The sequence below is a fragment of the Octodon degus genome, unplaced genomic scaffold, assembly GCF_000260255.1.
Source record: "Octodon degus isolate 3935 unplaced genomic scaffold, OctDeg1.0 scaffold00048, whole genome shotgun sequence".
NCBI classification, from domain to species: Eukaryota; Metazoa; Chordata; class Mammalia; order Rodentia; family Octodontidae; genus Octodon; species Octodon degus.
In genome coordinates this window covers 889,250-901,122 of record NW_004524624.1, presented here as the reverse complement: position 1 = coordinate 901,122, position 11,873 = coordinate 889,250, and the positions used below count along the sequence as shown (strand labels likewise).

General features: G+C 44.6%; 1 protein-coding gene across 1 annotated transcript in view; it reads right to left on the bottom strand.

Moving 5' to 3' along the window:
• Positions 1-11,873, bottom strand: part of Mcc (mutated in colorectal cancers) — a 592,098-nt gene that overhangs the window by 41,179 nt on the left and 539,046 nt on the right. Inside the window, exons 15-16 of the mRNA XM_023716377.1 lie at positions 9,193-9,296; positions 5,706-5,889 (exon numbers count right to left, since the gene is read on the bottom strand). Coding sequence (XP_023572145.1) covers positions 5,706-5,889; positions 9,193-9,296 — 288 coding nt within the window. The remainder of the gene's footprint in view (positions 1-5,705; positions 5,890-9,192; positions 9,297-11,873) is intronic.

The window sequence follows — 11,873 nt, the reverse complement described above, 5'->3', positions numbered from 1 at the left end:
TGAAAGCTCAGAATGTTAAATTGCTCTTAAGCAGTGGAATGCTGAATCTCAAGATAAGCACCATAGCCCCAGCCTTCCAACCTCCCTCTCTCCCTTCCAGGACACCAGCAGGGAACAGATCAGGCGAGGTTAATTACAATTCTGCTTCAAGCTCTTAACGTTCCACTGTGGGATATGATTATGATGATGCAGAAGGAGGGGGGAAGCCACTGGCCTTCTTGCAGCCTCCTGCAGATGGGGCCCTGGCGGCCTCCCAAGGGCCGCTGTCAGCCGGGCAAGGCTAAGTCATCCATTAACTCTCTCAGCTTGGAGCACAGGATGAGCTCAGCTGTCATGATGAATAAATCACTTTCTGCAGACTGTCTAATTCCTGCTCTCAGCATGGAGGCTAGAGGTGTTCATGATGGGGTTGAGGCTGAAGGCTGCAGGTGAGGAAACCTTCGGTGTACTTGGCTACACTGGGCTGTGCTTTGTTTGGGCTTTTTGAGGAGCCAGGCTGAAAGTGTACATTTCCTTTGCTGATGCTCTGCTGCAGTTCCTGAGGCACTGGCTTCCTCTGCACCCATCAACTGCTGGTGCATCTTGCCACACCCCCACCGTATAGGCAACCCACCTACAGCCTGCCAGAACTGCAGGGCTGGCCTGCTCCAGATGACCTACTCTCCACCACCCTCGCTGTTGTGGAATAGGCTGTTAAATCCAGTTACTGATGTGAAACACCATCTCCTCTGTGTCTCTACATCAAGTCCAAATACCAGCCTCATGATGATTTCCATTCTGCTTATAAGCAGAAATACTCATTTTCTTCAGCTTGCTCTGACAAAAAGCTAGATGGGCATTTCCCTTCCTTTGCCCAAAACATCTTTTACAGCATTTTCTTATAGTTTCTAGCAGTATCTTACTTGGTCCTGAACTCATTTTTATAAGGGGGGGGGGTTGCTAAAGGCGAGAGTGTCTGTTTTGTTGAACATGTGGAACTGACGTGGAGGAGGGCTCCGTCCAGGTGAGAGATGGCACTTAAGGGTAACCCCACACTCTTTCTGACAATGAAAGAGTTTTGAAGCAAACTAAAACACTAAACAAACATCATATCTCTAAGGCCTGTACATTCTTGAATGATTGTCAGACATATCCAGGAGAAATGGAAGATGAGGGTAAATTACCTAACAGACTCTCACAACATATGAGTACAAGAAAATCTACAGTCAGATAAAGTCCTCAGAAGCTGCCTAGGTCCAGAAAGCTCCTAGGAATTTAGCTGAAGGAGAAGTCAAAATAAGAAACAGAGATATTTAGGAGACAAATTCTACATACACAGTCATTCCTAAAGGTGCCATCACACTGTTATGGAAACTAGGCACTCTAAACAATCCTAACTCATCCCTGATTTGGTCACTGATGACAAACTAAGATAGACGCTATCTCAGCTGACAACCACAGGACAGCCAACCACAGGACAGCCAAATTGAAAAGAAAGTGCATTCTAATACCTCATGTCAGTAAAGGTTTAGACAGAGAGGCTCCGTAGCTACACAGCTGTAGGAGAATAACTGAATGATATAGAGAGAGTTTTTGCCATTGGAAACAAATCTCTTTTGAGCCAGCTGATTCTTAGAATCTGTCCCACAGAAACTGCACAAGAAGGACACATATTAGGGACAGTAGTCACAGCAATACTATAGCAGTGGAAAACTGGATAAAAAATTAAGAGAAGAAACTATTTAAACACACAATAGTATTGCCATCCAACAGAAAATGGTGCAACTACTGAGAAGAATATGGGATGCTGCTCAATAATAGGATGTAAAGGGAAAACACTGCTCAAGAGAGTCCATATGACAGGATACTCAGGAGGTTAAGAATTAGTAGCCATCATGTTTTCAGAGACAGTGTGTTTTTAAAGACGCCATGTTACAGTCCTTGAGATCCTGGCTTCCAAGGACATTTTTTTTTTTTTTTTGCAGAACTGGGAATTGAACTCAGGCCCTTGCGCTTGCCAGGGAAGCGCTTATTCTACTGAGCCATCTCCCCAGCCGAGATCCTGGCTTCCAAACTCTTCCACTGGGAATAGGTCCCCTTTTGTTCATCACTCATGTGGCTCCTGTTGGGACCGCCATGGCTCTCCCTGCCATGCCTCTGGAATTACCGTCAGTGTGTGCACAAATGCAGGTGCTGTGCTGGCGGCGTCCCTGGGGGGAGCACTCTGCTGCTGGAAGACAGTGCAGCCACGTGCAAGGCTACACAGGCTGGATGGGGAACCTGCCACAGCTGGGTGCACCAGCCAGCTTTGCTCAGCATGTTGTGGGCCTCCAACTCTGGCCTTCGGCCTGGCTATGTCGCATATGCATACAAAACCACATGACCTTCCAAGAAGGCCTTTGTACTTAACTACTGTAGCATGTTTCTGTCCTATGCAATCTAGGTATTAATAAAAACTGCAATTGATCTATGGGCCATTGTTCCCCTCTCCTTTCCAATGCAGGTAGGTCCTAGCAGAAAGAATTCTTTGTAAACCACGCATTTTGAAATGCTGGGAATTTTGCTGCTTTTTTTTTTTTTTTTTTTTTTTTCTATTTTGCCTGTTTGCTGCCTGCCTACAAAGGATTGAACCCATGGCCTTTGGAAAGAGCTACCTCCTCATCCTTTTTAATTTTTTAAATTTTGAGACGGTATTGTTAAATCGCAATATTGCCCAGGCTGGGCTCAAACTTGTGTTCTTCTCAGAATGCTGAGATTACAGATATATACTACCACACCCAGCCTGCTTCTTTTCAAAATGAGCATATAATTCTTTTGAGATCAGGAAATCAGGTCTTAAAAATTGACATTAAAAGGATTTCATGTTTCTGTCATATTCTCAGAACCTAAAAAAAGTGGCAAGAACATGTGAGCAGGAAGGCTGACCCCATGCCGCTGCACAGAAGCAGCGATCTCAGCTGGATGCTGGGCACAAAAACCCTAGTAGGCGTCGATCACCAGGACCTTGATGGACTCTCCTGGTCCTTGGAGGGGAAGGCACATTCTCTTTTCCGGTAAAGATGACTGCTGAAACAGCCGAATGTAGTCTGACTCTCATTTCCTGAAGCCTGCTGGTGGTGGTGGCAGAGGCCTTCCCTAACTGAATGGATACTTCAAGCCCTGTATCATTTCAATGGACACTATTCCACAGCCCGCAGTGGTTCTTTCTGGCTCATGAAATTTGGTCTTTTTTTTTTTTTTTTTAATGTATTTAATTACAGGGTCTACAGGGTCTCACTACACAGATTGGACTCATAGTGCTCCTCCTGTTTTCAGCCTCCCAAGCGCTGGGATTACAGGCATGCACCACCATGGCCAGTCTCAATTGCCATCTCAGCACGCCCTTGTAGCGGGGCTGATACAGCACGCAGGTCCCTGCATCTTCCTAAGCAGGCAGTGAAATTTGATTTTAATTCAGATTGGTTTAGAGAGTAAACACCAGGCACCACTGGAGTTCCACCACCCCCATTTCAACTGGGACAACATGCTCCACTGTGAGTAGCCAGGAAGCAACAATCTCACCATCTGTTGGATAGGCTCACAACACCTTTGCACACAGCTCACGGTCTGCACGTGGGAGAAATGCCCCTGGAAGGCTGAGACACAGCTTTCCCCTCCTGAGAATTTGAGGAACAGGACACTCTGATTAGAATTCTCCATGCCAGGTGGTTATAGTGAGTAGAAGGGCGATTTATTGTGTCACAAAAAATACCAACACAGAAAGTTCCTTTTTTTTTTTTTCTTTTGGTATAAATTGATATGGGGGGATGTTTGAGTCAGGATGGTAAGACTTACATGCAAAATTACTGTGATTATTGTAATTGTGAAAGGGGTCTGGTGGTTGGGAACCATGTTTATCTGCAGTAGTGTAATTGTATCAGGTCTGGTGAATGTGGAGGGCCGCATGAATGCCATGCGCATTCTATGCCTATTGGAGTTGCTCTGCTGCAGGGAGGAAAGGAAAGTAAGTTTTCAGAGGTTGGAGTAGACTCAGAACTAAGCTAACCAGTGTGCTGGTACATGCCTGTACCTCAGCACTCGGAAAGGTCAAGGCAGGAGAATCATTGCAAGTTTTAGACCAGCCTGGGCTACAAAGTGAGCTCAAGGCCAGCTTGTACTGCATAGCAAGACTCGCTTGAAAAAGACCAAAAAACTAAGCTAAACAACTTTTAATGCAAGAACCATATGAGACTGAAATTAAAGGCCTATTCTTTATTGAGGGCATCACTGATATACAAATTTAATGTTCTGAATGTATCTCAACCTGTGGAAATATATCACCCAAAATTAAATTTCTCAATTTTCTCATAATCAAGGCACAGCTGTATGTCAACCACATATTTACCTCTCTAACCAATATTTAAATCCAGAATCTCCACTAATACAGAGGGCAAACTGTCTTAACTCCTGATCAACTCCAAAGTTGCTGCTGATCCAGATTAAAACAGCAAAATTACTTTTGAAGGTTGAAAGGCATACGCAAATCATCTTTAATGCAAATCTCATAAGCTACTGAAAAAGCACACATTTCCTATGGACCCGATTCTTACATTCACTGAATTGTACTCAACAGAATGGTATCACCGACAGCATGAGTATTCCCTCACTACCTACAGGAACGTATTATTCACATCTGGATAAGCCATCACAAGGAGCATCTGCTTTCTGCATTTAAACAGAAGAATTTGGTTTTAAAAAAATAAATTGTAATCTGTTTGACTGAACAAGACAATTGTTGCTGCAGTCAAGAGGAAATACCTCCCTTGTGTTTGTGGGCACGTGGCCAACTGTGGTATTAGGAACCTCCTACCCTCTCGTGGGACACGGAGTCCAAGACAGGTAAATGGATGCGCGGAAGCAGATGGCTGGACCCTGCCGGGGGGACATGGTAAGTCGTCTTTTTGTCTTTCACAATGGACAAATTCCATGAGAACCCGTAACAAAGGACTTCTAGACTGAAAACTGATATAGGAAGGGAAGACATTCATGTATGCAGTGCTTCAGATGCAAAAAATGAAACAATAACTGGAAGAGGCTTCAGTCTAACTGCCCCGTCTAAAATGATCAGTTTCAATAGACTGCTTTGCAAGGTCTTGATGGCTCTCATCATCTTTTTCAAGCACCCTCTTTAATTGTCTAGCTTCACAGACTGAACATGACCTCCAGTTCATGATTAAGTACTTGGTAAGCAGAGCTGTGAAAGTGGCATCACTCAACAAGAAAATAAAAACGCGAGAGGAGAGGCTCTTGCCTGGGAAGGCCTTAAGAAGGACAGAAGGCCAATAGGAGGTGAGAGTAAAGAACAGGTGGGCTGGGTCCAGGGAGCTCAGGAACCTGTGTGGCCAGTGAGCCTCAGATATCTAAGTGCTTCCTGAAATGAAGAATTACAAAGAAATGGCGAGCACATAGTTTGGGGAAAGAGTACCAGACAGTAAGGTATGCCTGGGGTTTTGCTCCCTCCCTACCACTTTAGAGCAACTCACCCTTTCCCTCTGGACTGCAGTTTCCACTGAGCCAAATGGGTCACTTTCCAGTTCCCTGCTTTGTTTCCTGACTCCTTGGATGGAGCTGGCTACAAGCCTGCAGCGTATTTATTTTTACCTACACCACACGGTCCCAAACAGCACACCACTGCCCCCCAGGGCTGGGGAGGGGACTGGTCCCTCCAGGCGCAGAGGCTGTGCTACCTGGTGTGGCTGTTGGAGGACAGGCTCTCCCAGGGCTGCACAGTGCAGCCGGCCACGGCGAATGCTCCCCCACAGCTGCCATCCAACTTCATGAGCAGGGCCTTGGCAGCGTTCTCAGCTGTCTTCCGGCAGTCATGGGCCCGCTTGAGCATCTGTGTGATGTTTTCATCCCCTGACTGGTCTCCTATGTTGCAAAGAAGCCAATGGATTAATCAGAAAAGGCATGGGTAAGGTAAAGCTGGGAGTATAGTTGCACAATCCCTTCTTGGTCACTAAGGGCAGAAGTAACACAGTGGGCAACAACCAGCAGTGAGGAGACCTGTGTTGTGGGCCTGACTGTGCCACTCAAAGGCTGTAGCTGGGAAGGCATTTCTCTGCCTAGGGCTCTGATGTCCTTTTGGGCAGATGGGCAGAAAAGTTTCTAGTTTTCACATGCTGACTTTGTAGTTTGCTGGGCTCTTGGCTTCTCCTACTCTTGGGCCTGTCTGTTCACTGGCATGTGGTGAGTAAAGACAGTGAAAAACTGAGGTGAAAAGACCATCTCTCCACATGCCAACTTTGGCTAGAGCTTTACATAGGGAAAGGAGAAAAAGGCAAAACTAAGGGTTCAAATGAGAACTGCAGACTAGCTCTGCAATTTCTGCTCCAATGCAATAGCTAGCCCTCTTGACTTCAAAATGGTGGCCAACACAGATGTCTCTTGGAGAGAGGTGACTTGGCTAGAGCACGCAGGACACAGGGGCAGGATGATACCGGTACAGAGCCAGATAGTCAAGTTCCTGCCAAAAATGTGCATGTTCTTGTGTTTTAGCACTGTGTTGGAAAAGGCAAAACTATGGAGACACTAAAAAAAAAAAAAAAAAACAGTAGTTGCCAAGAATTCAAAGAGTGGGGAAGGGAAAGGGGAGAGAGAATAGTTGGAGCATGGAAGATTTTAGGCCAGCAAAACTACTTTGTATTATCCCATAATGGTCCATACATATCATTACATACTTATCCAAGCCCATGTTTTGGAGATGAACACCACCAAAAGTGGGGCAAATGTGAACTGCAGTCTCTGGATGATAAGGATGTGTCAGTGCAGGGTCATTATTCTTAATAAACATATCACCCTAGGGTTGGCAGTGATATGGGCGAGGCTGTGCCTATGCAGGGGCAAGAGGCATATGGGGTAGCTCTACTTTTACCTCAATGTTGTTGAGAATCATAAACTGCTCTAAATACATCAAATCTTAAAAAACATAATCCAAACTGCTAGCCAAAAGAATTTGCGACCTGTGTGGCATAGTCTATGCTCTGCAAATATTTTCAAATGAAATCTTAAATTCTATGTGCTGAGCCTTACAAAGTAGTAACTTTGGAACTGGGTAAAATGGGAGAGGTGGGGTTCATACAGCCCCTCACCCTTCAAATCTATCCTGAGGCCCAAAGAAAACCTTTCAGCTCCTAACAGCCCTCTTTAAAAAGCTGGATCATCTTGAATGAACACAATGAATGTCTAGAAAGTCAACAAGAAACAAAATAACCACAATAATAGTTACTGTGGATAATGTCACACACTAGTTCTTATACAGAACGACAGATCCACCGCTGCTGTCAGTAGAACGGAAGAGTGAGATTTACTGGGAGGCTGCCACTAATGAAGGCAACACTCAGTATCATGAAGGGTGAAGAAGAAATTAGGGAAGGTACATGCTGTAGGCCAAGATTCCCTAGACTTGCCTCCTGCCACTTCTCTGACAACCTTCATACCTTGTTTCCACAGAGATATTTTACATACATCTCACCAATTGACTGCTATTTAAATTCTGAAGTAGGGATGATATTACTGGATGGCTCATTGCATAAATATATACATACTTAATACTCAGTATTAAGTAAATACAAGCCAATTCATTTTTTATTTTAAGTGAACATTTACTTAAGTTTTCAGCTCCTACCAAGACATGGGTATGAGTAGATAGAAGCCCAAAAAGGTCCCTTTGAGATGGAACAGGTTACATTCTTCTGACAAAAACCTGACAGATGATTTTTTTTCCTTTAATTATCTATCTATCTATCTATCTATCTATCTATCTATCTATCTATCTACTAATCAATAAATCAGCTGGCCAGGATCATTTAGGTTCTATTTCACATAAGGAATAAAATTTTATGGCTCAGTTAAAAGAGCCTCAAAAATGAGATTTCTAATGGAAATGCGGGCACAGTTTCCACCTCTGGACTGGAGTGGTAATGTTATTAGAAGAGAGAGAGAGAAGTCAAAGATAGTCACCCATGTAAATAAAGCTTGGCTGCTTTGCTGGATAACTTGGGTATGAGGCCAGAAATTAATGCCCAGCTTGTTTTCTTTCCTCCAGATCTGATTCAGATTCCTGTGCATACCATAGCCACAGGAGGACGAACATGTGAATGTTCAGAGTGAAATCTACACGCTGCCAGGGAGAAGGAGCAGGACAGGCGAGTCATTCAGGTAGGTCTGGGGTGGTGACCTTGTGAGGTGTATCCTAGACGTATTAGCCCTCATGGGAACATGCAGCTCAAAGCCAGTCCACAACAATGGGCACACCTGGTCTGCCCATACCACCCACCTCTGGCTGAGGAGTTGTTATTTCAGCTTGGTACCTTGACATTGCATCTCTAAAAAGTGCTGATACACAGGTGAGATCACACAGTGAGGGTGACAACTCCTCTCAAGGCCACCTCCCCAGCACTGTCTCTCCAGCCATCTTCTGGTCGCTGAAGGCCTCAGAGCCACTATCACTACCTGCTGTTCAGCAAATGATGCTTAGCCAAAGAGCCCATGCTGCACTACTTTTTAGTTAAATACCCCTTCTAAGCACTCAAATTTGAGGAGTGGGAGTGGAGAGGGGAGCAGTGTGGATCCACAGATACAAATCAGGCCCACAGGAGCCTAAGCCCTGGCATAGGGACAGGGAAGGTAGTCTGGAGGAAGAAGGATGGTAGAGCTCCTTGCTGTACTGTGGCTGGGACCAGAGGGTGAGCAATCCATGAAGGGTGTGAAGCTATTTCTTCATTCATTAAAATACCAACAGTGGAGGTAGGAATCCATGCTCCAAAAATACTCAGAGAAACAGACTTGGAGAACACATAGAAATGAAAGAAACAAGACAAGCTAAAGGCCAAGAATGGATCTAAGAAAGCAGTGTTCCAGTGGGTTCGTCCCCTTTATCCTACTGTGGACCTCCCACTCCATCTGGTCCTCCTGCCAGCCCAAGAGAATATGTGTCCTAAGAAGGCGTGTTTGTTTTAACTTGTCTGTAATTCTGTTTCCACTTCAGTTACTGCTGCATTCAACATAAACAATTTACCCACTCAGTCATGAGGAAAAATGAAAAAACACACTTGACAAATGAATTTCATGTTGCTGAGAAATGACTCAATGCCAGCAGCTGAGAAGGGGGTGGCAAAGCATGAGAGGCTAGGGAATGCGATGGGGAAGAACAGAGGGACTCAGGACACTCACCAGGGGAGGAGCCCACGCCGGCAGCTCGGAACTGCCCCAGGATGAGGCTCTGCTCACTCTCAGCCAGTGCCAGGAGGAGCTCGTAGGCTTCGATGCACTGCTCGCTGAAACAAAGCACAGGGCTCCCTCAACTCTGGCATGGAATGAAAGGTGAGTGCCTCCGTTGCACTTCCTGGATAGGGACAGCTCGGGATTTTGCTCAGCCTCACTGCCCAACACAGGGAGGATGCTACCCCGGAATATTCACAGGACAAGGCCCATGGCTCTGTACGTTGGCCTTTAAAAGAAAAAAGTCTGGCAAGTGCAAATTCCTGAGTTTGTTTCCTGGTACAAAAATTTTTTTTAAAAATGAATAAATTCAGACCAAAGAAACAGTGTATTAGAATAATAGAAAGAGAATCAATATAGTGGAAGAAGCCGGTTGGTTGTCCTTTGATGACTAGCTCAAATGGACATGTGACATACCTGTGGCAGCCTTCACAGGTGCCACCTCAATGCCGACATTCCTGTGTTGTCACAGGATTGGCCTTTGTGACAAATGGTGGCAGGGTGGTATACCACTCTTAGGACTAGACTACTAAAAACACCAACCTCCATCTTGGTCCCTGGCTCACCTCCTCTTCCCTGTCAGCTCATTCGCTCTGGATGCAGCTGCCAAGTCTTCAACACTGTCAAGTTTTACTCAGGAAAGGCTCTTGTGTTGAGGAACTAAGGCTTCCACCCAAGGTCAGGGAAAAAGGTCCCTGCCAATGGCCACGTGAGTGACCCTGCTTAGAAGCAGAACTTCTAGTTCCAGTTAAGGTTTAAGAAGATGCAGCCTGGCTGGCAGCCTGATCAGTGCTTTCTAAGAGACCCTGGGGCAAAACTAAGCCAATTCCAGGCTCTTGATCCTCCAAACTGACATAATAATTTGTCATAGAATAATCAATAACTAATGTAACGCCCCTGAAAGAGACCATTTTGGCCTAGACTTGAATTATACAATAGCCACTAGCCACATTTCATATTTAAATTTGAAACACTTCAAGTTAAATAAATTATAAATTCAGTTCCTCCATTGCAGCAGCCATATTTTAGCACTTAACAGCCATCGGGGCCAGTGGTTACCACAATCAACAGTTCCACCATCACAGAGAGTTCTTTTAGGTACTTGTAAAAGGCTTCCTGAGGGGCTGGGGAAATGGTTCAGTAGAATAAGCCCATCCCTGGCAAGTGCAAGGGCCTGAGTTCAATCCAAAAAAAAAGGCTTCCTGAAACACTCTCAGGTCTTCACAAGATCTTTTATTTGTAAGTGTTAGTTGTGTTAGGATTCTAAGAAATGAGGAAACAGTCAGTGTCTATCATCCATTAGGCAAACAAGGGAGGTCACAGACCAACCACTTTCCCACAGCCTACAGATGTGGAGACAGGAAGTGGCACTGGTGTGCTTTGCATGCCTGTATTAGTAAGGTGTCTGTCTTAGTGAAATGCCTAACTCCTGGAAGTTGAGCGTAGGACATATTGCCCTAGCTAACATTCACTTGAGAGGATATCGGCTATTGATTGTCTTCTTTCATCATCCTGCACTAAGAGTTAAGTCTAAGGTGCTAGCAGCTCTTCCTTGCAAGTTCAGACCACATTTCAGGCTGGAGGTGTTCGGCTCATCCATGAGGACGTGCTAATGTGGAAGAGGCCCTTTGTCCTTTCAAAAGCAGACTGGTGGTAGAGGCGGCTTGAAGAGTTGTGCTAAGGAGGATCTTTGCTTGTTTTAGTGTGTCTGTAAACTTGCATGACTAATCTCATATTTGGCCTCATTGTATTAGTTTTGTTTTGTTGTTTTAATCTTTTTTGATGAAACAATAGTCTTAAAACAATGTATAACTTTCTAGAGGATGTTAAGAGTAAGACAGTCAACTACTTGGAGACCCTGGCAACTATGCTTCAGTGGTGACACTGATACAATAAACCTATGAAGACACTCATGACAGTTTTGTAGCTTTTTTTTTTTTATGGCTGGCTCAGCCCACCCTGGGGGCGGGACTGGTGCAGCATGTGGTATAGGAGGCCCTGTGATTGCCTAAGCTTGCCTAAGCAGGTGCTTTAGACCGCTGAGCTATCTTGCCAGCTCTAATCTTGTAGCTTTGAACAAGCATTAATTCAAAAACTGATAAATTCTAAAGCAGATACAGCTGGAAAAAACTGGTACAATCATAAATCTCTTGCTCACAAATGAATGAATTATAGTGGTTCAAACTGGCTTGTTTTGATGGAAAAAAAGTTGGCAACATATATGAAGAGCCATGAAAATATTCCTATCATTTGACCTATGATTCTTGCTTCACAGTTTACGTGAAGGAAAATATTCAAAAGAACAAAGAGCTTCTCTTTCTTAAATTCTTCAGTATAGAATTAATTTCAGCATTCAGTCTGCAAGTGTCAAAATGTCTTTACAGAGAAATTAAGAAAGTGAAATACATAAACAGTGCAGGGCACATAATCATTCAAAATAAACCGAAAAAAGTACGTTTTAAAAAACTGTGACATGATGAAGAAAAAGGAGGTGAGTGTGGTGTACTCTCCTATAATTCCAGCACTCTGGGAGGCTGAGGGAGCAGATCGGTAACATGAAGCCCAGGCAACTGAGAGAGAGAGAGAGAGAGAGAGAGAGAGAGAGAGAGAGAGAGAGAGAGAGAGAGAGAGAG